This window comes from Drosophila guanche, unplaced genomic scaffold (genome assembly GCF_900245975.1).
Source record: "Drosophila guanche unplaced genomic scaffold, DGUA_6, whole genome shotgun sequence".
Lineage (NCBI taxonomy): Eukaryota > Metazoa > Arthropoda > Insecta > Diptera > Drosophilidae > Drosophila > Drosophila guanche.
The window spans coordinates 4,715,575-4,742,528 of NW_022995750.1; the positions used below are offsets into that span (position 1 = coordinate 4,715,575).

Consider the following 26,954-nt stretch of genomic DNA (forward strand, 5'->3'; position numbering starts at 1 on the left):
AACTTTTATACCCGACACTCAGGACTACATCTAGACGTAGAATACATCGCCAACCACTAGATATCGTTCACATTGCAGAACACGTAGTAAAAGCCTACTAAATAAAGTGCATCAAACAAATTGGATCAGTTAATATTTTCCAATTTATGAGATATTTAAAACAGCAATAAAATTGGTACATTCTTGGACCGATAGGTTTCACAGCAAATTTTTCGAAAGCGGCGAAAATTTCATCTATGAAAATTTCTTGTACGCAACTTTGATGGTCCAATGGTCTGCACATTCTGTGAAATAATGACCGATAGGTTTCACAGCAAAATTTCTTGTACGCAACTTTGATGGTCACTCTTTTTCTAATACAGAGCGTTAAAAACCGAGTCTTGGGTAAAAGTCGGAAGAGGATTAGCCAGGGGGAGGGCAGAGGCAGGGGTCGAGTGAAGCAGAAGCAGAGTGTGAATGAGAGAATGTAAAAAGAGCAACAAAAGCTGCGGGACAGGGTGGGTTTAGCCACTGGAAATTAATTTCTCCACTGTGGCTATAATAATAATCCGATCGGATCCCAATTTGGTGATCTGATAGATATGGCCATTTCCTACGGAATGGCGTTTTTAGTTTTCTTTTATCTTCAAAACTCTAGATTTGGGAGGTTTTCGCACTTTTGCGGGGGCGGAAGGAGGCGTGGCTCATTTTTAAAATACACTGGTTTCAGTGTGAGCATATAGCAGTCTGGATGCAAAATTTGGTGGCTCTAGTCTCTTATAGTCTCTGAGAACTAGCCGACAAACAAGACGGACAGACGGACAGACAGACAGACAGACATGGCTCTATCGACTCGGCTATTGATGCTGATCAAGAATATATATAAGTTAACACATAAGCAATAACATGGGTCACCCTAACTTAGCGCACAAGAAATGTGAAATATCATGTGCCGCCCTAACTTATCCAGTCCGATACGGAGGGCGCCGATGCAGTAGATGCCGTTGCAGCGGGCGGCTCTGTTATCTGATTGGGCGCCAGCGATCGCATGATCTTGTTTACGCGTAGGCGGCTCTTATCTCTTGTGAGCGCGGACGGCTCGCCGGCTAGGTTTCGGTGTAGGTTTAGAAGTAAGTTTAGTTTAGAATTGGACGAATAAATGAACGGAGCGTTCACATAAACTCCGACACGAGTGGTAAAACGTGCATTGATATAATCATATTGTTGAGCCTTAAGGGCCAACGAAATAGAGGGTAATTACCCTCTCAACATAATCTTCGGTAGAAGACTCAGTTGCCAACCGCAACCACCGTCCCCCGCTACAAGAGCGGGCCACGGGAACCCGATCGCTGCCGCCGGAGCCAACGCAACGCATACCGCAGCTCGGTCCAAAAACGACATAAAGTTAATTTATATACTTTATGGGGTCGGAAACGCTTCCTTCTGTGCGGTACATTCAACCGTTATTCGCACAAATACAATATACCCTATTTACTCTTTGAGTACCGGGTATAAAAATATATAAATTCGCTTCGAGTCATGCAGCAGCGCTCTTTGGTCGAAGCTTTGCCTGGAATCCGCTCGGATTCCAAGCTTTGGCTTGGTGTAATCGTTGCACATCTCAGTCTAACTATATATCTGTTGCTGATAAGAATAATAAGCAAAGAGCAGTCACACACTTCAATCAATCACAGTAAATCATCCATGGTCTTTATAGATTAGCGATATTTGTTTAACAGATGAAACAGCGTACACACGGCACGAGATGAACAAGTGCGAACTACAGATATTCTCGTAATCTATAAACATATATAACAAAGGCTTTGCATAACAAATAGCAAGATGGATTTATGGGTTGTGAAGCAGATAAATTTGTCGCTGGAGGCGAGGGTGATCTTTAAACGCTACGTCAGTGTTTCGTGGAGATGATTTACGGCAGTGGCACACTTACATCACATTGCGAAAATTAGTATATAGAACGAACATAGTACTCAACCCGAATGTCTGTGTACATGTACTCGCTTGAGGGAGAATCGCTTAAGCGATTCCTTTATCTATTCAGCTTTAGATAGATCTGGAAGACTGTAAGACCCTGTACGTATCGCACGGAAGGTGCTACGTAATGGTCTGAGTCGGCTTGCTTTACAGCCATACCATAATGTGGGATCTGTCGCAGAATGAGATTGTGTTCACCGACACTGGCTGACTATAAAATGGGCGCATTTTCACCTCAACAACGATTCAGATTCAAACGTCAAAGCGAGCATCATGGTTGTCCAGAAAGAGGAGATCAAGGGGGAGGCAGCGGCCGACTTTCATCCCGCACCCGTGTGGCTGAACGAGTCCTATCTGGAGTCATTGCTGCAGAGCAAGAAGAACGATGCGGGTCTGAGGGTCACCGGGCTGGACATCAAGCCAGCCACATCCAAGGGGGAGAACTATGCCAGTATCATGACCCGAGTAAAAGTGTCCTACGTCAAGAGCGGTGCCAAGAATCCCGAGAAAGGCTCCTACATTGTGAAGACAACCTACGAGAATGATCCGTTTATATCGAACATCTTTTCTGGCTACCAGGCCAGCACCACGGAGATGCTGATGTACGAGAAGATTCTGCCCAAGTTGAGCGCTCTCATTGATGGTACACAGCAGCCCGAGAAACTGTTCGCCAAGACCCTGCACGTGGACTACGAGCACGATGCCATCATCTTCGAGGATCTGGCTGTGACCAATCATGTTCTGGCCGATCGCCTGGCGGGCTTTGACCTGGAACACACGCACATGGCTCTCCGCAAGCTGGCCAAGATGCATGCCGCCGCCGCTGTGCTCAATGAACGCCAGCCGGGAGTCCTCACAAAGCTGGACCATGGCATCTTCAATCGTCACACGGAGGGCTTTGGCCCTTTCTTTCAGAATATGATGGGAGAGGGGGCAGAGTTCGCCGACACGTGCCCGGAGCTGGGCAGCTACTATGGCGACAAGCTGAGGGCCTTGGTCAAGCGGGTGATGGAGTACTCCACGCGGGTGTATGACCCACAGCCAGATGAGTTCAACACCCTGGTGCACGGCGACTATTGGGTCAACAATGTGATGCTGCGCTACAGCGAGAAGAAGGAGCCCTTGGACATGATCCTCATCGATTTTCAATTCTCCAGCTGGTCCTCGCCGGCCGTCGATCTGCACTACTTCTTCAATACATCCTTGCAAAAGAACATCCGCTTCCATCAGCAGGATGCGTTGATTCAGTTCTATCATAAGGTGCTTGTGGACACGCTGAAGGATCTCAAATACGGTGGCTATATACCCTCGCTCCGGCAGCTTGTACTGCAACTGGAAAAGGGTAAATTTATGGGTGAGTTTGAGTCTGCATAAAGATATACTTTTGCTAAGAGAACTCTTTTTCGAACAGCCGTCATCGTGTCTTTGGCTTGCAATGGCATCATGCTAAATGATCAGACAGCGGATGCGGATTTCCTTTCACTGATCCAGGACGATGAGCGAGGACGCAACTTCCGGCGGTTGGTCTACAGCAACAAGAAGTTCCAGGAGTTTGTGAAACATTTTCTACCCCTCTTCGATCGCAGCGGTCTGCTGGACGTCACCGACTGAGAACCACAGAGACTGTATTGTAAATCAAATAAAAATATCCCCCCATCTAGTGTGTGTGTGCTTGTATTGCCCAGACAGCTATTAACTATCTTTAGTAGCTGCGCGGTTTCTATTTCACAATGAACTTAAGTGCCTGTAAGTGTTATCTGTTAGACTTTATTCAATGTTTGCCTTTCAATGTTTGACAAGCGCTCAACGCTTTCTGAATTGCTCTCCCCACCATGAGGACCTAGCCCTGCCTCTATCCCTGCACAGGTCAGTTCTTGGTTGTTTATGGTGAAATTGGCATTCCATTTATGTTTTTACGTTATTTCCATAAATGTAAATTTAATCACATTTCATCCAACAGTCCCTGCTGATCCAGAAATGGAAGTGTTTGGTGCAATTTCTTTCTGACGGACTCCACCTGAAAGACACTGTCCTTGAAGCGCATGGCGCTTTCGGACTCTGACAGTACCTGCTCCATGGATGACTCCTCCTTGCCCTCATACAGCATCACTGGCTCAAAGAGCAGTGTACAGAAAACAGCTGCAGAACGAGAAATCAAAATAAAATCAATCCTTAGCTGGAATGACATTGCACTCACCATAGAAGGCTCTTGCCTTGAACTGTAACTGAAAGTCAAACAGCGATGGTATGTGGCCAGCATACTTGACCTTCTTTAGGGCCGCCACCAGCTTGTAGTAGTAGAACTGCACCAGTTCTGTTTGAAGGTGCAGTCGGAGATCATCGTGCACTGAGGTGGAGAAGAAGTAATGCAGATCGATGGCCGGAGAGTTCCACACACTGAACTGAAAGTCAATAAAGATCATGTTGCTCGGATGTCCCTTGGCGTCATATTGGAACATGAAGTTTGTGGTCCAGGGATCGCCATGGGCCAAAGTTACAAAGTCTCCCGGCCTGATGGTCGTTGATTGTTCGCCATAATCCATGATATTATCCACGAGCCGATCTATCTTGGACTGGTAGCGTTGCTGCAGCTCCTTGTCCAGCTTTAACGAACGGGATAGAGCCTTAAGAAGATTCTTCATGACCGGCTGGTAGGCGCGGGTGTGTTTATTGAAGAATCCCCGATCGTAGTCCTTGGCGAATATGCCAGGCTTCCGTTCGCTGAGTGCCGCAGCGGTGGCATGGAAGGTTGCCATTTTCTCCAGCACCAGATGCGTATGCTCCAGATCCAGTTTCTTCAGTCGATCGGCAACCTTGTACTGCCCCAGGGACATATCTTCAAAGATGATGGAGCCCCTGCTGCGATCCACATTGACGGTCTCCGCAAACAGTTTGCGCTGATCCTTAAGCTCCTGGCTGGCCATCTCGGCCAGCTGGGGCAGTATGTTCTCATACATATCCATCTCCCGGATGTATACGCCATACGGGAAGAGCACATCAGCGGCTGGATCCTTGCTCGTAAACGTTGTCTTCACCAGAAACGTAGTCGTCTGTGTGCCCTTGGAGGATTTCGTTGTATAATCCAAATTGATGCGCGTCATCACACTGCCAAAGTTTTCGCCATTCGCAATGGCTGGCTTGATGATCAGCTTTTCCAACTTGAGTGTATCATCTTTGAAGAAGAGTCGCAGCTTTGCCTGCACATAGTCCTGGGTGAGCCATGCAGGTGTCGGATGTAACTTCTCTGTGGCTTCCTTGGGCATGTTCCTAACCGTCGCTCAGGGCCTGCGTTTGTTCTGTGCTCTTTTCTTAATGGAAGTGCATTGTTTTTATATGAGAAATGATAAGTTCAAGTGCGCCATTATCATGCAGGCAATTGAACGGCATCCGTGTGGAAAGCAGCGTGCTCGCTGCTCCCTCTCTGTCTCTATCTCTAAAGTGCTTGATCGAAGCGCGAGTGCCCTGGGGGAGAAGGAATACCATCGCAAGTCAAAGCATTCGTGATCCTACTATGTTGAATATAAATGGGTAGCAATCCGCTGAATCACAAGACATCTCGAGTGCATTTTATAGCCTACAAATTGTTTAAATAGAAATAGAAATAGTGCTCTTTGTTGAGTTTACGGATTACTCCAGATAAAAAACTGCGAGCAAGTGTACATAAATAAAAGTAAGTTTATTCTAGTCACGTGTTAGCCGCCTCAAATTGATCTTCAAATCTCGTTTATCTGCGTTTAACTGCGTTTCTTTTATTGTTAAATTATATATCACTAAAGTGCAAGGTACCTTCTCCAGAAATTGTATACCTTTGCTGATTTTAAAAGTCCCAGCCGGCGTACTCCTTCACCACATCCTTGTTTTCTTTGCGATGGCGATGAATGGCACTGGCCTCGCCCTTGGCCACGCATTTCTTGCGCTGATCTCGCTTCTCCTTGATATCCATGTTGCGGCGTATGCGATCGGTTATCACGGATGGTGCTATTGTGCTGGTCGTGGTGGAATACGAGCGCTGACTCCTCGCATCGTTGAGCATTTGCTCAACCATTTTTAGGCGATACATGCGGGAGTTGGGATCCAAGCCGGCCAGCTCGGGCATTTTATCTGTTTCCAGGTCGTTGGAACTAATGGATTTGCCATCGTCTATGGGTGCTACTGGAACAACAGGTGGAACAATATCCAGAGAAGCAAGTGGAACAACATCTTGAGAGGGAATCGCTTCTGTTGGAACAGCATCAGAAACTGCTGGCTTTGGTGGCAACGCCTGATCCTCAATCTCTGGACCCACAGTCATATTGCCCAAATATTGTGTGCACGATTCAATGTAGCGACGAATGGCATCATCCGATTTCTGTGCCGGCTTGGCCTCGCTATATTGCACCTCATTCTCCACCTGACGACGACACTCGTCGATCTCCAATGCTGCCGCAGGCACCAAAGCAGGCGCATCATCTTCCTCAATGTCTTCATCATCCTCATCCTCTGACTGCTCCACCATGCCGTACTCCTGCAACAGATCCTGTTCCATTTCCTTGGTAAAGCCATAGCCAGTGCAGTGCACCTCAGCATCCAGATCATCGTCACGCACCAGATCACTGAACTTGGGATAATCTTCGCTCTCGTAGGCGAACTTACGACGGAACATTTCGCGAACGCAGTTCACATCGCGATCAAAGAAACTACAGAGGACTTAGGGTTAGTAATGTTGAATCAAGGCCAGTGAGGACATGCTTACAATTCAGCATTTTCATGCGCTGTGGACATCATCTGGGGAAAATCTATCAGTATGGGTTTCCCTGCATCCGTAAGCATCAAATTAAACTCATTAAAGTCACCATGGATGACACCAGAGTTGCCCAAGCGGACAATCAGGTTCATTAGGTCATCGTAAACCTGTGGAATATCCAGCAACTCGTGCACTTGTGTCCTACAAAGAAATAAATCCATTAAAATTAATGTCAAATTGGTGCCAATTCGAATCTTACATGGGCCAACCGTTGACCAGATCCATCAAAACGCAGTGACGATTGAAATCAATGGGCTTGGGTACAGGAAAACCGCGGTCATGCAATGCCGACATGTAGGCAAACTCTCGGGTAGCCGAAATGCGCGACAAATACAGCCAGGAGGCCTTGTGGCGACGCCCATGATAATCTCGTTTGGCTTTCACATTCCTGAAGCAGGTGCGTCCCAGACGATGCAGCTTCAGGCAAATGGGTGTACCTTCCTCATCGGCCACCACATAAATGTTTGACTCTTTGCCAATGCCAATTTGGTTGCCGAAAGAGCTCACTGATCCACGCAATGTCAGAGACTTCAGAGCCAGATAGTCATAGCCAGTGTTTGTCAAGCGATATCCATCATCTGTAGGGTAAAACATGTCACCGCTGTTGAGCTTTAACTAATAGTTAAACATACATAGTTAGTTTACATACACTTTTTGCCACGTTCGTAGGACAGTAGTTTGTGCTTGCAGAGCTCCTTGAGCAGCTTGTGGACACCGCCAGTCTTCAGGTTGGCTATGGCTGCTGCCAATGGTCCCGGCACCAGCTCGTGGTTTTTCATGCCCATCTCGATGGCGGTGAGTACGCGGAAATCCTCCTTGGTGAGATAACGCAGCACTGTGACATTTAATTTACCCATTTTTATTTAATTTTTGACAAATTACAACGCATTTGCTGTTTTCGTTTTACACGTGCAGGGCACATCGATAGCAACAGATGATTCGATTCTCTTTGTATCGATAACAATAATAGTACGGGTACTCTTGAAGCTGATTATCTTGAAGAGTCAGTGCGGATTAATTTCAAGAAATTCAGTTTAATTTGAAGATAACATTTAGTTAAATTATACAAAAATAATCCATAAAACCATGCCGATATATTTAAGATTTCGATTTCCAATCAACTTTAAGTCACTTGCTGGAATATCATCATATATCAACATTCTATTGTTTAATTTCAGCAAAGTTATCGGTTTCGTCGTCATCAACAGAAGAAGAAAACGAGGACATGGCAGGCGAGGATTTGATTGCCCAATTCCAGACGCTCGGCATGAGCGAGCAAAAGGCCAAAGAGACGCTCAAGAATGCCAACGTGACAAAAAACCTGCAATTGGCTCTGGCCCAGGCGGCCGGCGCTTCACTCGCCGACGGAACGGGTATGCTGATCTACCACATGGCCAGCAAACTGAAGCCGCAACAGGCTGAGCAGTTGCCTCTGCTGGTGCGCTACATAATTGAGCGCAAGCTTGACAATACCCAGCGAGTGGATGCCGCCCTGGAGTATGTTCTCAAGTGCGGGCAGAAACTGAAGGCCAACATCGATGTGAAGGAGCTGGAACAAGAGTGCGGTGTGGGTGTAGTGGTCACGCCGGAGGAGATCGAACGCATTGTCCAGTCCAAGATCAAAAGCAGCTACAAGGAAGCTCTGCTGGAGCAGCGCTACCATTTCAATTCCTTCAAAATTCTGCAGGATGTGAGGAGCGAACTCAAGTGGGCGGATGCAAAGTCTGTGAAGGCAGCCATAGACGTGGAGATATTCGATCTGCTGGGACCCAAGACGGAGGTGGACTTGAAGCCACCTGTTAAGCAGAACGAGAAACCCAAGGCGGCCAAAGCCAAGCCAGAGGCGAATCAAACTGCACAAGCTGTGGAGGCTGCATCCGATGGAGCCAACACCATTGCGGAGCTAATGAAAACGAAGGTTCACTTCCATGCTCCCGGCGAGAACTTCAAGACTGATGGCTACGTCGTGACCGAGCATACCGAGAGATTATTGAAGGAGCATCTCCAGAAGACTGGGGGACGTGTCCACACGAGATTTCCGCCCGAACCCAATGGCATTCTGCACATTGGTCACGCGAAGGCCATTAACATCAATTTCGGCTATGCTGCTGCCCATGATGGCATCTGCTATCTGCGCTACGATGACACCAATCCCGAGAAGGAGGAGGAAAAGTTCTTTGTGGGCATCCGGGACATGGTGGAGTGGCTGGGATACAAGCCCGTCAAGATAACCTACTCCTCCGACAACTTCCAGCAGCTGTACGAGTGGGCTGTGGTCCTCATACGCAATGGATTGGCCTATGTCTGCCACCAAAAGGCGGAGGAGCTGAAGGGCTTCACTCCCAAGCCCAGCCCCTGGCGTGAGCGTCCCATCGAGGAGTCGCTACAACTGTTCGAGGACATGAAGAGGGGCAAAATCGACGAGGGATTGGCCACGCTGCGCCTGAAGGTCACTCTGGAAGAGGGAAAAGTTGATCCGGTGGCGTATCGCATCAAGTTCATTGCACATCATCGCACAGGCGGCAAGTGGTGCATTTACCCCACGTACGACTACACGCACTGCCTGTGTGACTCCATCGAACAGATCACCCACTCGCTGTGCACCAAGGAGTTCCAGTCGCGTCGCTCCTCCTACTACTGGCTGTGCAATGCCCTGGAGATCTACTGTCCCGTGCAGTGGGAATACGGCAGACTGAACATGAACTATGCCTTGGTCTCCAAGCGAAAGATTGGCAAACTGATTGCCGAGAAGATTGTCTACGATTGGGACGATCCCAGGCTCTTCACCCTGACGGCACTGCGGCGTAGGGGCTTCCCAGCGGAGGCCATCAACAATTTTTGCGCACAGATGGGTGTGACAGGTGCTCAGATCGCCGTGGATCCAGCCATGTTGGAAGCCTCTGTGCGCGATGTACTGAATGTGACGGCACCGCGTCGTCTGGTTGTGCTGGAACCCCTCAAGGTGACCCTCAAGAACTTCCCGCATGCAGCGCCAGTGCAGCTGGAGGTGCCTAATTTCCCACAAAATCCAGAGAAGGGTTCACACAAGATCACCCTCGACAAGGTGATCTACATAGAGCGAGGCGACTTCAAAGTGGAACCCGAGAAGGGCTACCGCCGCCTGTCGCCCCAGCAATCAGTGGGCCTTCGTCACGCCGGCCTGGTGATCAGCGTGGAGGAGGTTGTCAAGCATCCAGCTACCGGAGAAGTTGTCGAACTGATTTGCTCCAGCCAGTCTGCGGAGCAGGCCGAGAAACCCAAGGCCTTTGTCCAATGGGTATCCCAGCCCATACCGCTGGAGGTACGTCTGTACGAGCAACTGTTCAAGCACAAGAATCCCGAGGATACCAACGAGGTGCCCGGCGGCTTCCTAACCGACATCTGCGAGCACACTATCTCCGTGCTCCAGGCCTTTGCGGATCAGGCCCTGGCCCAGGTCAAGGTCTATGACAAGTTCCAATTCGAGCGAATTGGCTTCTTTTCCGTGGATCCGGACACCTCAAACAATAGAATTGTCTTCAACCGCACTGTGGGCCTCAAAGAGGATGCGGGCAAAAAGTAATCCTCATTTTCACAGAAGCAAAGAACAGTTTTGTGCATCTTTTGATTAAAATTTGATTTATAAAATCTGTAAATTCCGCAATTTTTGTTATTTCTTTCCCTCAACCATTATGATGTGATAGCCGAACTTCGTCTTGACCGGAGGATCTGTGTAGATGGGATTGTTGACATTCGATATGGGCAGGGCGAAGGCGGCGTCTTGGAATGGACCCACCATCGCACCGCGTATCTGCCAACCCAGATCACCGCCCTGACGTGCCTTGTCCTCGCTGTAAGCGGTGGCCACTTCGGGAAACTTTTGGCCAGCCTTTAGCTTCTCCATGGCCTCCATAATCTTGCCCTGTTTCTCGCACAGAATGTGGCGCACCTTGACGGCATTGCCTCCCTTCTTCTCCTTGCCGGTAGCTACAGCGTGGTAGGAGAAGATTCTATTGATTCTGTTGCGAATTTCTTTTAAAATCCTACTCACACTTATCTTCTGCGGCTGGCTTCTTTCCCCCTTTGCCGGCGTCCTTGCCCCCCTTCGCGTCCTTCTTTGGTGGCATGTTTTTATAACAAACTTGGTGTTATTATCGAAATAAACAATAAATTCGTGTTGGGGCTAAAAGCCTGTTCCGTAAGGCGATATTTTCACCGTATTTGTGGTATTTTTGGTCTGCTGCTGGCACGGTCGCTTTCAAACCGATAACCACAACAACAAAATTATCTCAATTTGTTTTTGGGCGGATAAAAATCAAGAATAATAATCATGGAATTTAGTTGGGATGTTATTGCCTGCCTGGGTCTTGCGGTGCTCGTTCACGTTCTTGTCTACATATTTGTCATGCAAAAGCGAGCCAAGAGCATCGATGGACGCCATGTCGTGGTCACCGGCGGTTCGAGCGGCATTGGAATCAGCCTGGCCATAGAATGCGTCACGAAGGGAGCCCATGTAACGATAATAGCGCGTGACGAGAAAAAGCTTAGTAAGTAAAAACAAAAATAATGGAGAAACCCACCCCAACAACATACCCTTTACTCCCTTCACAGAGGCGGCTGTAGACCGTATGGAGCTTGTGCGCCAGCGACCGGATCAAAAGTTGCAATACCGCAGCTTGGATATTGGCGGAGACTATGAGGAGGTGGCTCGTGTGCTGGCCGAGACGGAGGTAACCGTAGGCCCCATTTACGCCCTGCTTAATTGCGCAGGCATGGCCATTTGTGGTGTCTTCGAGAATGTTTCTGTGCGGGATGTCCACAAGCTGATGAATGTGAACTTCTTTGGCAGCTACAACTGCACCCGCCATGTGCTGTCCAAGATGAAGCGGGCAAGGGAGGGCATCATTGTGTTTACTTCCTCGCAGGCTGCTATGTTCGGCATCTATGGCTATGGACCGTATGCAGCCAGTAAATATGCGCTGCGAGCCATGGCCGAAACGATCGCCATGGAGTCCCGGGAGCACGGCGTCAGTGTCACCTTGGCCTTGCCCTGTGACACAAACACCCCAGGATTCGAGGAGGAGGAGAAGTCCAAGCCACGCGAAACAAAGATCATCTCGGGCGGTGGAGGCCTGCTGAAGCCAGAAGACATGGCCAAAGCCATTCTCCAGGATGCCTTGGTGAGGCATTGTCCTTACTCTTTTCCATTCTTATATTTTACTTGAATTTTTCCATTGCAGAAGGGTAACTTTGTCTCAATTGTGGGCGCAGAGAGCTGGCTAATCACCATGCTGGGCGGTGGCCTGCTGCCCTGGGACGGATTCTTTACAAATCTCCTGCACGCCTTGGTCATAGGTCCATTGCGATTGTTCGCCTATGGCCTGCACAAGTACTTCAACAGCATCATACGCAAATGTGCGAAAGAGGATCGTTCTGGGGACAAAGTGGAAGCGAAATGAATCGATCTCTCTACGGCCTTGCACACTTATTGTTGTATTTGTAGCGTTGCATGCGGCATGTTTCGGCAATTGCAATTCCAAATATCGCCTGACATCAGCCACTTTTAATGTCATGTAATCGAATCGTTCCACAAACTATATTTTCTTGCATGTATGTGTCTAGTCTTGTAATAATTATAATAAAACAAAATGTTTCATTCAACTGATAAATGTTACATGTTAAGAAATGTTTTAGTTAAGAACAGGCAAACGAAATCCAACAGTCACCATGGCTTGCCGGTAATTCTTGATTAGATAAACCCAATTGGCGGCACACACTTTGTCCCGCCACAACGATAAGTTCAAAGTAGGTCAAAATACATATTCGAGTTTAGTTTTTTTTACTTTTGTCTTCCTTTATTCATAAGACGCACCCCAGTTTACACTCTTCCGTTTAGTTCCATTTTTCATTCCGCCTTTTAACATTTTGTATATAGTTAACGCTAAACAAAAATTGTTTGTATAATTATAATGCAAATTATATAAATACATATATATATATTTATATATGTACATATATGCAGGTAAACATAAATTGTTATAGCATCTAAGCATCAATTAATCAAAGAATTATTATTGGATTTCCATGGGTAAATTCTACTTTTTGGATAGAAGCAGAAATTGTTGGGTTTAAATTATGCTTTAAATTATAGTAATTACCCGGGGGGATTGGGGTATTGCATTGTTACCAAATAATGTATACAATAAACAAAGCCTTTTATGTTGCACAAGACGCCGTGCGACAACTCAATAGTAAAGAAGTAAAATGCTACGCAAACCAAAAGAAAACAATTATTTTCACGATTACAAGCCGAATGCTAAACTTAATTTTGGATTTTCGATTGTGGATTGCTTTTGGGTTGGTGTGTGTGTATGTGTGTTGGTAGCTTTCTCTAGTAGTCCTCAATTGCAATGATTTGCGGTGGTTTAATGGACACTCCTCCCACTGTTGGCGACCCCACATCCTTGGTCGCTGCGTTGTCGCTAGTTGATGGTGTTGTTGTTGCTGGGGCAGCAGCAGCATTTGGTGTTGCAAGCACCTCGCCCGCTGCTGCTGTCCGTGTCTCCGGCGTCTGTGCGGCTAATTGTCACTTTGAGTTGCCCGCCACTGAGTTGGGGCCCGCCAGGTCGTTCACTCTCTGATATCGTGGCTTGTTGCGTGTGAAGGGCAAGTACTTGAACTTGATCATATGCTTGATCTGTCGCTTCATCGTGATGCAGAACAGCGTGATAAAGTACATGACCAGTATGGGCCAAAAGACGGGTACGTTGAAGAAGTCGAAGAAGGTGCAGAAGAGACCAATGCCCGTGCTCTTTGTCACCGACAGCCAGAACTTGAATTCCGGCAGGCGGCGTATGAAGGGCCGGAATTCCTCATTGCTGCGCGTCGGCAGATTCGGCCCATCGTCTTCGTCGTCCTGTGCATACGGATCGAATTCTGGATCGATTTTTGGCGTTAGAAATGCGATAAACAGATTCAGATGATAGATGCCCAGCGCGTAGCAGATGATGTACCATCCTTGGTATATGAAAATGCGCAACACGAAGAGCAGGAGGACAAAGCCAGCGAACACCCAACGCAGTCGCGTGTGCGGCGTCGAGCGATCAAGTGTTGACTGATAAGTCTGCAAAGAGGTCATATATGTTTATGGTTTGTCGATTTCGATTGCCTTGGTCATTACTCACCTGTGAAAGGCGTTGAAACACCTTCTTGATGCCACCGCCGCCGCCTGATGACGACGACATCGGGGCACTACTGTCTTCATTCATCATTGTCGCCACAGCAACCGCTCTACTCCCTCACCATTAATTGGTGCGGTCGTGGTCGTGTGTCTGTGTGTCTTCCACGTTCTTGTTTACTTTGACGTACAGCTTTGGAGCGGACTGCGATGCTGCACTATCGATTTGGCTTGGAGTGGTGGACAGAGGTGGAGGCTAACTAAACACAAAATAGGCAACACGGCGCGTTCTAAGTCACTAATTATTTCATTGCCGAGACGTTTCGTTCCGTTCCTCTTCTGCCACCGTCGTCTTCTTGCTCTTCTTCTTGTTCTCTCTCCTAGTATGAGTTTTTGCGCTTGTCGGTTGTGTGGATAGAACTGTGTTCCCTTCTCAAAGCCTGCTTGCTGTTATTTAATAGTTCTTACTATATCGCAACTGTTATTCCATTACAGTTTTATTCCTAATTTGATTACACTACTGTGTGTGTCGGCAATTTATTGTTCTTTTTTTTCACATCCACGTCATTATAGGGTATATCGATACGTCAATATATCGATATTTGTTCTATGTCGGATATTTTCTAGATGATACTCTTTTGCGATAAGCGAAAATATTCTTCCTTTTATTTTGAAAATGCCAAATGCATTCATCTTTAAAAACATTATTCTGCTCTGGCTGTAAAGATTGAGCTCGTTGAAGCGGTCTGCGATCTGGACAATCAGTTTGCAGATGTGTTTTGCCCTCGAAGATCGCCTTTCTTCGCATGAGCACTCGCAGTTGGCCAGTCTGCTTGTGGCGTAGGATCTTCACATTGCCCACTGTAGCAGTCACAACGCAACGCGTGCGCGGCAGGTGCCAGTCACGTTGTTCGCCGACATTTCAGTAAAAAACAATATAAACATCTTTAATTTGCGAAGAGGCCGGAAATGGAGCTTCTGTGTCGAATTTGTGGGGAGCCAGCCGTAAATCCGAGAAGACTCTTCGACGAGAATGGAGCCGATGTATTGAACGACATCCTCAAACTGACGGGCATCTGGGTAGGATGGAAAATAAATGTACACACGCCACGCTAAACCGAGTATGATTTCAGCTTACTAAGAGAGTAGGATTCCCCTCACATATATGCTCTTCCTGCCTGCAAAACTCAAACGAAGCCATGGCATTCAGGGAACTTTGTATAAGAACCAACAACCTTTGGTACGAAACACTCGATGCAGCCGACACCAAACCGGCAGACGACGAAGTGCATTTGGAGCCCATAATTGAAGACGATGAAGCGGCGGAGCCTGAGGAGAACAATGAATATATCACACTGGAAATCGAAACTCTGTGTGAGGAACTAAAGTCTGCAAGTCCTTCGAGCCTTCATGGAGAACCGGTCTCATTGTCTGCTTCGTCGCGTTGTCACAGTAATCTATCCAATATGCGCAGAAAAGCTGATGATGGAGACTATGATGATGAGCACTTGGATTTTGATCCCATGATAAATGAGGATTCTTTGCTTGACCCTGAAGAGGAGGAAGATGAGGAAGACAAAGTGATAGAAAAAAATTTGTCAGGGCTTAAGTCACGATTAGATTCATGTTCTGTACCTAAGAAAGGAGTGCGCCGTGCTTCCAAGAAATCAAGTGTAGTTCCAGGGGATATATCAAAGAAGAAGCGTTATAGACGATCCATTGGTGGCTTTTACTGTGACCAATGCGGCAAATGGTTCAAAGATAAAAGCAACCTCAATGTCCATTTGACGCGACACACGGGCGTGAAGCAGTTTGAATGCAAGGAGTGTGGTCGGAAGGAGTTTACCATGCACCTTTTGAGCCTACACATCCGCGTAAAACACAAAGGGGAGCTGCCATACTCGTGCAAGTACTGTGGACAGCGCTTTGACAACTGCATAAAACGTTTGAGACATGAAAGGTGGGTAATTTAATAGGGTTTAGTGAGTCTCAGACCAAGCAAAGACTTCATTCTCCTCAGGCAGCATAAGGAGAGCCCCGATATTCGCCCTCACGTCTGTCCTGTTTGCGGAAAAGCCTTCCAACTGAAGAGGGCCTTAAGGATGCACGAGATTGTACACACGGGTGAACAACCATTCCAGTAAGTTGCATTTCGCTTCTATATACCGAGTATATCTGTACATGCTTAGTTTATTCACAGCTGCGAGACCTGCAACGTTTACTTTAATCGCAAATCCAGCTTACAAACCCACAACCGATCGAAGCTGCACACCAAAAAAGTTGGTCTGGATCAGAGCAAAAAACTGCTGGACGAAGATGCGGATACGTAACGGCAAAAAGCAGTCAATAAATTACCATAAATATAGGTTGTTGGTTTCATTTTTTTATTTTTTTTTTTTACCGCTCTACGCTTGGGTAGAGGGGATTATTTGGCCGCCCGCCGGCCACGTCGAGCTTTGTAACTTTTTACAGTTTTGCTCCAATACTTGGGTTTCATTTTTAAAATTGAAGTTGATACGCGCATAAAAAAACAATTATCATCAGAAAGCCCTGGTATCGATATATATATATATGTATCGATAAAAGGCTTGTTCTTTGAACATAGTCTTATAACTGTTCTTCTTGCAAAAATCCAAAGCGCTGCCAGAGACAATTTTGACCATATGTTTTCCTGTTACGGAAAATGGAAAAAAAGAATGTATCCGTCAAAATCTAATGGAGCTACATCAACACATGCTGAAATGGGTAAATGCCGCATTTGCTATCGGGACTTGCTGGCTGTAGAGGATGCCAAAGATCTCTACGATCAGAGGAACAATTCTTTGTTGTACCACATAGAGGCAATAACTGGAGTCTGGGTTCGTATACAACTGATAAAACCAAGCGGATAGAACTAACTAATGTCAAACAGATAAGCGGACTGGAGGGCGCGCCTCAGCATATGTGCCCACAATGCGAGAAAAGCTTGCAGAAAGCCATTGAGTTTCGAGGAATGTGCATAAAAACTGCATTCATTCTCACCCGAGCCAGCAAAGGACTCACAGAGTGTGATTTCGGGAATACCAATGTAGAATCTGACGAAATCAAAACCGAATTGGAGAATGTTCTATACGAAGGCCTTTCAGAGTCGGAGCTAATAGAAGATATTGGACCAGTAGGCGATGGTCCATGCCCCAGCAAAACCCAAGTTGCTGCACTTCACTCAGAACAAATAATCCAAACCTCAAAAAAAAAACGTTCAAAAATGACCAAAGAACAGAAGAATCTTAAGCGTCGCGAACGATTGCGATCCAAGCCCCTAAGCTATGTCTGCGAACAGTGTGGACACGCTTTTCGTATGTCTTGCCATCTACAGATTCACAAGCTTCGTCACAGTCGCGTCAAGAACTTTGAGTGCCCGGAATGCTTGAAGAAATTCTACACCTCGCACTTGCGGGACAGTCACCTACGCGTTCGTCACCACGGGGAGCGCCCGTACCCATGTAAATACTGCAGCGAAACGTTTTCCTACTGCAATGTGCGTCAGAGGCATGAACGGCAAGTAGAAACGGAATGAAACTTGCATATATATTGTGTCCCTAACCCACTTAAACTCCGCAGGGAGATTCATGGAGCGCCTCCTCGCATTGTCATGAGTCGCAACAGCAGCATCAGCAGCAAAAATCAAAAGGCTCAAGCGGACAATTGTAAGCGTCACTTTTGCCATTTATGCACTAAAAGTTATGCGTCAAAGTATTCGCTCAGTTGGCACATGAACTCGCACACTGGGGTCAGGAACCTCAAGTGCAAGTCGTGCGACATGATGTTCCCCGATCCCGTTTCGGTGAGGCGGCACGAACGGTACCATGAGCAGCGGCCTTTGCAATGCGATGTCTGTCTGAAGGGCTTTTTCGTACTCAGCAAGCTCAATGCGCACAAACTCATACACACTGGTGATCGTCCATTTAGGTAAGACAACACATTCCCCTAGCTATGTCTATGCTTGTCACATTTATGCTTCCTTTTTCAGGTGTGAAATATGTGATGTGTATTTCCGATACAAATATAATCTAACGTCACACAGGCGCAGTAATATGCATAAGTCGAATTTGCTGAAGATTCAGGAGGAGGAAGACTCAGCGCCTCCAATGAAAATAATGAAATAAAAGAAGAACTCAACACATTTTCCGACTATTTAAATCTTAGAAATGCCGCTCACCTGTCGATATTTGTTCTGCACAACAGTCGATTCGCGGCTAGCGATAGTCGCGTTTTTGCACATCACTAGAGCCAACATCCAAAACAAATTTTGTTGTTTTTATACCCAAATCTTCATCTGCATAGGCTATTTGGCAACAATGAATGCAAATGCATCGGATGTAGGGAAACTGAAATGCAGAACATGCCTGGGAGAGTGCGAAGAGTGTACAATGACTTCTCTGTTTGAAGTGGACGAGATGGACGGCGTGGGGGAAGATCTCAGCGACAAGTTTCAGCACTGTTGTGGAATTAAGGTAGGCTAACCAGCAAGAGCAAATTATCAGTATAAATATGTGCTTCTGCAATTTTTACAGGTACGCAGCTCTCCTCGACTACCAGGAAAGGTGTGCAGCAAGTGTCGTGACTTCGTACAGATGTGGTTCAGCTTTCGCCAAATGGTTCTCAATTCCCAAGTTTATTTGGAGACTTGCTCGTCGGATGGGGAGCAGACAGAGGAGTTCAAGCAAGCCAACAAAAGCGAGTTTATAGACTATATGTACCAGGACCTTCAAGAAAATTGTGGCCTTGAAATTGAGTACCCGGATGACAGCCCCCAGGAGGAAATTGAGGACATAACTGCCCAGTATCAAGAGATTCTCGACGGTGTTAACTATGTCACTGACACTGGGGAGCTGGTCAACAATGAGCAAGAAACGGGTGCCGATGACCAAGCCAAGGCTCTGACTCCTGAACAGTTGGTTGTAAATGTTCAGCCATTTGAAGCTGATGAAACCATCGAGACCGAATTAGTTGAGGAGTCTTTCATGGTGAAGGAGGATTACTGCGATGAGGATGATTTTGCGGAGAGTAACACAGAGTTCCTGTCGCCCACACCATCGCCAGAACCGAATCCCAGCAATGAGAGCAAACGCGGGCCAGGCAGGCCCCGCAAGCCAGACAATGAACTGAAATGCAAGCGCAAGATCAAAACTCCTGGAAAACCCGCAACAGAGCTTAAACGCGCATCCTCGAATTTCATGTGCAATATGTGTGGCAATGTCTATACAAAGAAGTCCTCGTTTACCTCACACATGATGACCCACGTGGACTACAAGCCCCACCAGTGCGAGTAAGCAAAGAAAGCTCTGCCTTTGCCATGCCATTTTATTAGCGACTTTCTCTTTGTAGAATCTGTGACAAAGCCTTCCGTCAGATGGGAGAGCTGCGTGCCCACATTCGTCGCCACACGGGCGAGCGTCCCTACAAGTGTATGTATTGCGAGCGACACTTTTACGACCGCAGCGAAAGGGTGCGCCACGAGCGAGTCCACACCAACACGCGCCCATACGAGTGCAAAGAGTGCGGCAAGGCCTTTACACACACAGCCATCCTCAAGAATCACAGTCTGGTGCATTCCGGCGAAAAGAACTACAAGTAACCGCAGCATGGAGTGACTTAAAGTCTAGTTTTAAACATGATTCTCTTTGCTTTTAGTTGCGCCGTATGCTCCAAGTCATTCACTCTGATGCATCAGCTAAAGGCACACCAACAGACGATAGTCCACAGAACCATGGTAGAGCAGGCCATGGAAAATTCCACGGTCTACACATAGCATTAGACATTTCTTAAGCTAGATTAATGCAATATATAAGCTAGAGTAATAGGAGTGGATAATCTTTATTTGATTTCTGGCTATGACTCGACTTCCATCGTCATATGTGCGTGGGTCTTCATATGAGCTTTCAACTGATGCGGCAAGCGGAACTTTTTGTTACACTTCAAGCACCCGTGAGCCTTTTCCTTCGAGTGCGTTAGAATGTGTGCCTTGCGGGTGGAGGATAGTGAAAAGGTTTTCAGGCAAATGTGGCAGGCATATGGTCGCTCGTTAGTGTGCATACTGAAGGAAAGAAAATCACAAGCGTAAGATATACATTTACGTGGGAGTCTGTGGAAAGCGCAACTCACCGTTCGTGCTTGCGATGAGTGCTGCGATCGGTAAAGCAACGCGAGCAATGATTGCATTTATAAGGCTTCTCCCCCGTGTGGGTTCTGATGTGAGTGCTCAGGTTGCAGCTGGTAGTGAAGCGTTTCAGGCAAACTCTAAAATACATTTTTGCTTATTTTGTGGAATATCTGTGATCTCATCTGGCGGAGACTTACTCGCATTGATAGGCCTTCTCGTTCAGATGGGTGCGTAGGTGGTCAGCCAGCTTCGATGCGTTGGGGTAGGTGTTGCTGCAGACAATGCACCTGTGCCTTTCTGGAACACAGGCCACGCCGAGATCTATTTTATACTCGGTGCAAGGTTGCCGTGACTCTGAGGCGAAGTTATCCAGTGCCACCTCGTTCTCAACGAGATAGCCCTCATATGAGCCAACGCTTATGCACATTGCTAGGTCCGCATTGGCCTGGTTGTTTGTTTGGTATTCCGCGCGGTCTGCTTTGCTCAAATAGCCCGACTTTTCGTCCTGTGCAGTGGGTGCAGGCTGCACTGTGGGTGCCGCGACTTCCAATAATTTTTCGTCCAGACTTGTTTCATCCGTATGAATACTGTCTTCCCCAAATTCAATTTCGGGATTCTTGTCGTGTCTTTGTAAAATGGTTTGTTTCCTCGCACGTACTCGGTTTTCCACGACGGTCATTGTAAAATCAGGAATTGTTTGACGCACGAGACTCTTAAGCTGCTCATCGGCCTGCTGGCATGTGGTGACAAAATTGTGCACTCCATCCAACATTTGAAGGCAAGTGTTGCATATTGTATCAGGCAAGCCATCGTCCAGAACCACCTTAAAACACACATGACATAAAAGACAAACATACGGACATAAATGCTGATTATTTTAGCGTCGCTAACTCACATTGATGCCGGCATACTTGCACAAAAGATTGGGCGCTTCAGAACCGAAGAGCGGTTGCAGTTCTGTGGTGTCCTCACTTTTGCAAGTTCTACACATGCTCCACTTGATGAGGACCTCCATTATTGTTATTGTTTTGCCTGGCAAAATGCCGATTTATCCGATTCAAATGCTACTCCAGATTTCGTACTTTAGTGTGACTGTACGACGCTGCAGTTAACCCTTTAAGAGCCACTGGGTTTTTAAATGCAAATGAAAATTATGAAACATAAAAATAAATATAATAACTGTAAGCCACTAGGAATATTAATTATCTAAAAGAGAATAATATCTTCATATTGTGTGTGCATAAATAATTGTATGTTTGTAAAGTTTGTAAAGTTTGTAAAGGCCTCTCATGGGTTAATGCTTTTTACGCAGTGTGCCCATATGTAGGGAAAGCAGTGAAAAAGTATAGGACTAGACGCTTGTTTATTTTATTTTATTGCAAAACAGTCTTGGAAGTCTTTAAACATGCCCGAGTACATGCTTTGTAGGATCTGTTTAACAGAAGATCTAAGCTTAGACGGCATGACGCCACTATTCGACGATCAGAACGTGGAGTGTACAGAGCTGGTGAAGAAAATTGAAGAAGTCGGCAGCATCAAGGTACATGTGTGCTGCACTAACAGGAGGCTCCGAGACAAGCCCCCAAGTTGAGGGCAACTAATTTCTATATATTTTCAGCTAGCCCCACTTCAAGACATGGTGAGCATGCTGTGCTTTAACTGCGTGGACACCCTCTCGATTGCGCACAAATTCCGGGAACTGTGCCAGGCGAGCGAGCGAGCCTTTTCCGATAATATTGTCAAGGTAAGTACACCTGCATTGCCCGAGTCACATTGAGTTTTTGGTTGCTTTAAGGCGGAGATGAAGTGCGAACCCACTGAGGATCCCTCGAGCCTAGAGGAGCATAACATTGAGTATATTTACGAGGCTGCCAGCGAATTCATTGATGCCGATGGCGATATTGAACTAGACACTATGCTGGAAGAGCGTTTGGAGGATGGAATTACAGAAGCTGACGCGACATTCGGCGACATAGGAGTGGTGGAAGAGATAGATGAGAATGACCTGCTGATAGAAAACGGCAGCGATAGTGACTACGAACCAAGTGAACGTTACCGCAAGCCAAAGATTCGCAAAACGCGGCTCGCCAAACGCGGTCGTGGCAGACCACGGAACTCCACCCTGGAGAATGGTCAGGAAAAGGCGCCTGGCATGTGCAGGTCCAGTGAAGAGCCCACAAATATCATGTGCGAAATATGTGGCAACATCTACTCCAAGAGAGCAGCACTCAACATTCACATGCGCCGTCATCTGGCTGAGAAGCCGTTCGAATGCGAGTGCGTATCAAACAAGCAAAAACTAATTTATTCTTAAACTGATTGATTGTCCGTTTACTAAAGGATTTGCGGTAAAACGTTTGCGGGTCCCTCGGAGCTTAATCGTCATATACGAGTACACACTGGCGAGAAACCGTTCACGTGTAAATACTGCTCCAGATCGTTTGCGGATCGAAGCTCCAACATACGGCATGAAAGGTGAGAGAGACTCTAGCTTGATTTTAGTACTGCATTTGTATACCCTTGCCTACCCTTGCAGAACTCATACAAATGAACGGCCCTTTGCCTGCTCAACTTGTGGCAAGTCCTTCTCGTACTCTAATGTCCTGAAGAATCACATGTTAACTCACACGGGGGAGAAGCCCTTTTTGTATGTACTTTTACTTTAGCCAGCGACAATGCAGGTGTGCGAGAACGGAAAGTAATTTCCAACTTCCATTTCAGGTGTCTGCCCTGCAACAAAACATTTTCTCGTAAGCACCAGCTGGAGCAGCACATCGGCACGATGACCCACCAGCAAACCATGAGAGCGCATCAGACAAACGAGACCTTACGGGGGGCTTCGGAATTATACTAGTTTGTTAAAGATCTAATTAAATGAACATATGATGACTGTAAATAAAAGTTATAAAATAAAAAAATAATTGTGTATTAAATACATACATGTTCCCGTTGCTACATGGCAACTACATACACAAACTCTGTGCACACTGTCGATCATAATCGATAACGATTACAGCCAGAATATTAAACGTATGCATGTGTATGTCCTAGTTTGCGCCCAAGTTTGTATTCTCCTGTTGGTCTCCTTAGTGTGTGACTCCATAAAACAGCAAAATGCCGCTCCCGTGTCGAACTTGTTTGGGTGCCACTTGTAGTAATACAAGCCACAAATATATTCAAAAAGGAGAACTCAAAAATTTTGTTGAACCTCCAAGCGGTTTGCGGGATGTCGGTAAATTCGTTCATCACCTAAAGAAAAAATGATTACATCCTAATCCTTATTGGAAACTACCAAACTGGAACTCTACGCAATAGACAGCAAGCCTAAGCCCATGCAAAGAAGGAGATATACGGTGCTCATTTGATGCCCGATCAATAAGCAAAAGGGACCCGAATGCTCGAGCAGTACTTTGTTACCAGCAAGCTGTGAAACTTCTCCAAGCTATTCGTATATTATGCTACTAATAAATACTTAACTAGCTTATACAGAATGTCAATAAAAAAGAATGGAGAATGATCTCTAGGAAATGCTTGTGTCAGCTTCATGGACGACGACTGTCGAAGACTGTTGTACCACCTCCAGTGCCTTTTCCAAGTGGGTGGAGGTAGTTAAATGATTTTGCAAGTGGGCAATGCGCATAAAGCGCTTGTTGCAAATGCCACAGCTGTAGATGTAAGTTGAACAATAAACGATTTGCGCTTGAATGTTTCACTGCAGCACTTACTGATGCTTGCGCTCGTCTACGGAGGCGTGTGTCAGCGTGTGCTTCCTTAGGCAGCCAGAGCTAACGAAACTCTTTCCGCAGGTTTTACACTCGAAGCGCTTTTCGTTCCGGTGGCGTCTGTGATGCTCCTCGCGGGAGCTTGCATCGGAAAATCGACGCGAGCAGTAGATGCAGACGAAGGGCTTTTCTCCCGTGTGGCATCGATTGTGGCGCACCAACTCCTTGCGAGTGGCGAAACGTTTGCCGCAATCACTAATCAGGATAGAATCGCATCTGATTAGCAGGTGGCATATGCATTTGGAAGATTCTCTTTTACCTGAACTCACACGCAAAGTTCTTGACACCTGTGTGCCGCAGCTTGTGCTCTTGAAAGTTGCTCCAGCTATTTATAGACTTTCCACAGTCATCGCATATGTAGGGCTCTGCATATTTTCCTCTGCGCTTTGTGTTCGCCTGCTCTACGTTCTGAGTGCATATTTCTGATTCATATTCCAAAGCATAGTCATCAGTGTTCTCCTCATCGGTGTTCAGCCCATAAGACTCTATTTCAGAGTCGGTATCGGTATCCTCCTCCTCTATGCTGCCCGTGGAGTTCGCTTTCTCCAGATTACGCTTCTCTGAGATGATGCAGCGCTGCCGGAACTTTATGGCGCAGTCCAAGTCGAAAACACACTTGTCGCACATATAGCTGGATATTCCTTCTTTTTCATTTAGCTACGAATGTTTATAGAATCACGTAAATAAAAGCTGCGTGTAATTTATTTTATTTTATGTGTAACATTACCCCGACCCCAGTTATGGAGAGAATTTGGCGGATGAAATGGCCGTTCTTCGAGCAGAACAGGTATATCGTAGCCTCAGCACCAGAGCAAATCCGACATATCTTCTTCCGCATTTTCCGAACGTTGTTTTAATTGGTTTTTGTTCGTTTATTGTTTACAGTGCAGTGCGGAAATATCTCATATCGTTATCGATAACCGACCACGAACAGCTGTTGTATGCGCATTTTATTTTGTTTGCATTTGAATAAATATAGAAAATGTGCATTTAAATTTTAAAATGACGCTACAATGCCGAGTCTGCGGGGGCGTCATCTACAATGCAAAGGCTAAAAATCTATTCCAGAAGGAGAACTCTAAGCTGCTAATGAACATCGAGTTGGTGGTCGGCATTTTGGTGAGTTCCATCAAGCAAATCAAGGAAATGTCGCCAAACCCCTCCTAAGTTTTTACTTTAAATTGCAGCTCTTTGATGATCCAGAGCTGCCGAGATGCATATGTGCTTGTTGTTTGCACGACTTGAATCAGGCAATCGTGTTCCGAAATCACTGCATCCAGACTCAGAAGAACCTGTTGGAGAAACAACGTCGCAGCAGGACTCCTGTAGAGGACTATGATGAGGACACAGAAATTAAGCATGAGATTGAAATGGATACTGAGCTGGCGGCCATGTCGGCTGGTGATATGGACGATGCCTATGAAAATGTAGAAGAGCTGTTAGACCCAGAAGAGGACGACGACGATCCACAGAGCCAAAATAGTGATGAGGCGGAGGATACTGCGCAGGATGCAGACTCTCTGATAACGAGTCTAAAGAAAGAGCTGGGTAGCATTTATGATAGCAGCGATGACGATGACGGTGACGAGTTACCGGAATTGTCCGACTCAAGCAACTCAGACGGCGGATACTCTCCCACCGAAGAGTTGTCACCAGTGTCGATTACCCAAACCAGGAAAAGAGGTCGACCCATGAAAGTTGCAACTACCACAACGCCAGCTAGCCGAGCCAAAAAATACATGACTTGGAAAAACTTGACAGAGGAGGAGATAGTCGAAAGGAAGCGTCAACAGCGTCGCCGAGATTGTGTCTGCGAGCAGTGCGGCAGGCACTTCACCGATCAGAGCAACTTCAAATTGCACATGCTGAGGCATACGGGCATTAAGAATTTTGCCTGCCCGGACTGTGGCAAAAAGTTCTACACAGATCATTTGCTGTCGCTTCACCAAAGGATTGTGCACAGAGGCGAAAAGCCCTATGCCTGTAAATACTGCAACAAGTCATTTCACAATAGCACAACCCGCGTCATCCACGAGCGGTAAGACTGACCTGCTATAATTGTAACCATAATCTTTCTGTCCTGCTATAATTGTAGCCATATTCTTTTTGTACCACAGAATTCACACAAATGCTCGACCGTATCCCTGTAACCATTGCAGTAAAAGTTTCAGCTCGGCATCTGGTCGCAAGCGACATGAATTAATACACACTGGCGTGAGAGCATTTTAGTAAGTACAATTATTTGTATTATTTCGGCACAATTGGTAAATTATTATTATTCTTTGCAGCTGCGAAACCTGCGATCAAACTTTCCAGCGCAACACACACCTAAAGGCTCATCTTCAATCAAAGATGCATGTTATGAAGGAAAAACGTAAGGATTTTCCTAGTACGGAGAAAGTTTAAGCAATTATAAGATTAAAGTCATTCAATATTTCGTATGTATATATGTAGACAACTAGCCTCAGCAATTATCCAAGATTCATGCCAAATGATTCAACGTGTGAACATGAGCTCATGACTTTGCCAATTATCTAAATCGATTTGATATTCTGTGAATCATTGAGATTGTATGCGTGAAATGAGATTTTGGGCATCACACGTGCAGACTCATCGTTTAAAACCAGCTTAACTTACGCATAGTGTTGGGTAAACATCGTTCATTTGACTGATCGAGTTCGTTCGTTCATTTTTATTCAATGAACTAAGTCGTTCTTTTTTGATTCCGATTATACACATTTCGAGAATCTATCAAGATCGATATATACATATGCATATACATAGAATGCATATGAAAAGGTTAAACACATGTCAGTCTAAGATGAAGTCATTATTAATATTTGAGAGCTTTTAAAATTCAATTTTTATATTAATGCCCATACCATACTATACCTACTGGTTGACAAGCAACAAATTGTCAAATACCTAATAATCCATACCCACTCACGTTACGTTTTCTGATATTTTTGTTGGTTGGCCTTTTAGTATAAATCCAACACAAGGAAGTAGTGAAAACTAGCCCATCTTGTGGAGAATTTATTGATACATCGGATAAAATTAAAGTTTTAGCGCTGAGAATCCTAACTAGCTGGTAATATCAAACATAACATCAAAATC

General features: G+C 46.0%; 13 protein-coding genes across 14 annotated transcripts; 7 read left to right on the forward strand and 6 right to left on the reverse strand.

The window, feature by feature from the left end:
* Window positions 1-2,160: 2,160 nt before the first annotated feature.
* LOC117585928 lies at window positions 2,161-3,634 on the forward strand (the record flags this gene model as incomplete). Its single annotated transcript, XM_034275694.1, has 2 exons — window positions 2,161-3,328; window positions 3,386-3,634. Coding segments are annotated over 2 exons (1,368 nt in total), but the record flags the coding sequence as incomplete, so codon positions are not given.
* An 81-nt stretch (window positions 3,635-3,715) lies between these two features.
* LOC117585915 lies at window positions 3,716-5,282 on the reverse strand. 2 transcript variants are annotated; one of them, XM_034275680.1, is made up of 3 exons: window positions 4,710-5,281; window positions 4,172-4,667; window positions 3,716-4,113 (listed from the first exon to the last, which is right to left on the reverse strand). In XM_034275680.1, exons 1-3 carry the CDS (start codon window positions 5,235-5,237, stop codon window positions 3,917-3,919), a joined length of 1,221 nt encoding a protein of 406 aa, XP_034131571.1. In that variant the 5' UTR covers window positions 5,238-5,281; the 3' UTR covers window positions 3,716-3,916. The 2 variants fall into 2 exon arrangements, with proteins under 2 accessions (XP_034131571.1, XP_034131570.1); XM_034275679.1 differs by having other exon boundaries at window positions 4,172-5,282.
* Window positions 5,283-5,703: 421 nt separating this feature from the next.
* LOC117585909 (serine/threonine-protein kinase rio2) lies at window positions 5,704-7,693 on the reverse strand. The gene is made up of 4 exons (XM_034275671.1): window positions 7,407-7,693; window positions 6,957-7,335; window positions 6,707-6,898; window positions 5,704-6,650 (listed from the first exon to the last, which is right to left on the reverse strand). The coding sequence occupies exons 1-4, from the start codon at window positions 7,612-7,614 to the stop codon at window positions 5,792-5,794; spliced, it is 1,638 nt and encodes a 545-aa protein (XP_034131562.1). The 5' UTR covers window positions 7,615-7,693; the 3' UTR covers window positions 5,704-5,791.
* A 242-nt stretch (window positions 7,694-7,935) lies between these two features.
* Window positions 7,936-10,392, forward strand: LOC117585907 (probable glutamine--tRNA ligase). Its single transcript, XM_034275666.1, has one exon. The coding sequence runs from the start codon at window positions 7,983-7,985 to the stop codon at window positions 10,317-10,319; it is 2,337 nt and encodes a 778-aa protein (XP_034131557.1). The 5' UTR covers window positions 7,936-7,982; the 3' UTR covers window positions 10,320-10,392.
* On the reverse strand, window positions 10,353-10,935 carry LOC117585931 (peptidyl-prolyl cis-trans isomerase NIMA-interacting 4). The gene is made up of 2 exons (XM_034275696.1): window positions 10,788-10,935; window positions 10,353-10,723 (listed from the first exon to the last, which is right to left on the reverse strand). The coding sequence occupies exons 1-2, from the start codon at window positions 10,861-10,863 to the stop codon at window positions 10,407-10,409; spliced, it is 393 nt and encodes a 130-aa protein (XP_034131587.1). The 5' UTR covers window positions 10,864-10,935; the 3' UTR covers window positions 10,353-10,406.
* An 87-nt stretch (window positions 10,936-11,022) lies between these two features.
* On the forward strand, window positions 11,023-12,377 carry LOC117585927 (3-ketodihydrosphingosine reductase). The gene is made up of 3 exons (XM_034275693.1): window positions 11,023-11,283; window positions 11,348-11,916; window positions 11,977-12,377. The coding sequence occupies exons 1-3, from the start codon at window positions 11,067-11,069 to the stop codon at window positions 12,193-12,195; spliced, it is 1,005 nt and encodes a 334-aa protein (XP_034131584.1). The 5' UTR covers window positions 11,023-11,066; the 3' UTR covers window positions 12,196-12,377.
* Window positions 12,378-12,855: 478 nt separating this feature from the next.
* On the reverse strand, window positions 12,856-14,487 carry LOC117585929 (protein RER1). Its single transcript, XM_034275695.1, has 2 exons — window positions 13,921-14,487; window positions 12,856-13,859 (listed from the first exon to the last, which is right to left on the reverse strand). Exons 1-2 carry the CDS (start codon window positions 14,005-14,007, stop codon window positions 13,323-13,325), a joined length of 624 nt encoding a protein of 207 aa, XP_034131586.1. The 5' UTR covers window positions 14,008-14,487; the 3' UTR covers window positions 12,856-13,322.
* A 346-nt stretch (window positions 14,488-14,833) lies between these two features.
* On the forward strand, window positions 14,834-16,439 carry LOC117585926 (transcription factor Ouib-like). Its single transcript, XM_034275692.1, has 5 exons — window positions 14,834-14,993; window positions 15,047-15,873; window positions 15,934-16,053; window positions 16,114-16,293; window positions 16,411-16,439. The coding sequence occupies exons 1-4, from the start codon at window positions 14,883-14,885 to the stop codon at window positions 16,241-16,243; spliced, it is 1,188 nt and encodes a 395-aa protein (XP_034131583.1). The 5' UTR covers window positions 14,834-14,882; the 3' UTR covers window positions 16,244-16,293; window positions 16,411-16,439.
* Window positions 16,440-17,157: 718 nt separating this feature from the next.
* Window positions 17,158-17,865, forward strand: LOC117586415 (zinc finger protein 235-like). Its single transcript, XM_034276452.1, has 3 exons — window positions 17,158-17,430; window positions 17,514-17,599; window positions 17,658-17,865. Exons 1-3 carry the CDS (start codon window positions 17,158-17,160, stop codon window positions 17,863-17,865), a joined length of 567 nt encoding a protein of 188 aa, XP_034132343.1.
* A 301-nt stretch (window positions 17,866-18,166) lies between these two features.
* On the forward strand, window positions 18,167-22,988 carry LOC117586416 (zinc finger protein 571). The gene is made up of 10 exons (XM_034276453.1): window positions 18,167-18,406; window positions 18,467-19,221; window positions 19,281-19,526; window positions 19,587-19,703; window positions 21,400-21,595; window positions 21,674-21,799; window positions 21,851-22,332; window positions 22,396-22,530; window positions 22,592-22,702; window positions 22,777-22,988. The coding sequence occupies exons 1-10, from the start codon at window positions 18,251-18,253 to the stop codon at window positions 22,907-22,909; spliced, it is 2,457 nt and encodes an 818-aa protein (XP_034132344.1). The 5' UTR covers window positions 18,167-18,250; the 3' UTR covers window positions 22,910-22,988.
* On the reverse strand, window positions 19,754-21,150 carry LOC117586744 (zinc finger and SCAN domain-containing protein 31). Its single transcript, XM_034277046.1, has 4 exons — window positions 20,951-21,150; window positions 20,253-20,878; window positions 20,058-20,192; window positions 19,754-19,989 (listed from the first exon to the last, which is right to left on the reverse strand). The coding sequence occupies exons 1-4, from the start codon at window positions 21,068-21,070 to the stop codon at window positions 19,785-19,787; spliced, it is 1,086 nt and encodes a 361-aa protein (XP_034132937.1). The 5' UTR covers window positions 21,071-21,150; the 3' UTR covers window positions 19,754-19,784.
* Window positions 22,989-23,491: 503 nt separating the features above from the next.
* On the reverse strand, window positions 23,492-24,723 carry LOC117586745 (gastrula zinc finger protein XlCGF17.1). Its single transcript, XM_034277048.1, has 4 exons — window positions 24,565-24,723; window positions 24,097-24,494; window positions 23,781-24,032; window positions 23,492-23,720 (listed from the first exon to the last, which is right to left on the reverse strand). Exons 1-4 carry the CDS (start codon window positions 24,673-24,675, stop codon window positions 23,576-23,578), a joined length of 906 nt encoding a protein of 301 aa, XP_034132939.1. The 5' UTR covers window positions 24,676-24,723; the 3' UTR covers window positions 23,492-23,575.
* Window positions 24,724-24,751: 28 nt separating this feature from the next.
* Window positions 24,752-26,290, forward strand: LOC117586743 (transcription factor Ouib). Its single transcript, XM_034277045.1, has 4 exons — window positions 24,752-24,956; window positions 25,025-25,875; window positions 25,955-26,065; window positions 26,126-26,290. Exons 1-4 carry the CDS (start codon window positions 24,840-24,842, stop codon window positions 26,241-26,243), a joined length of 1,197 nt encoding a protein of 398 aa, XP_034132936.1. The 5' UTR covers window positions 24,752-24,839; the 3' UTR covers window positions 26,244-26,290.
* The last annotated feature ends 664 nt before the right edge of the window (window positions 26,291-26,954 follow it).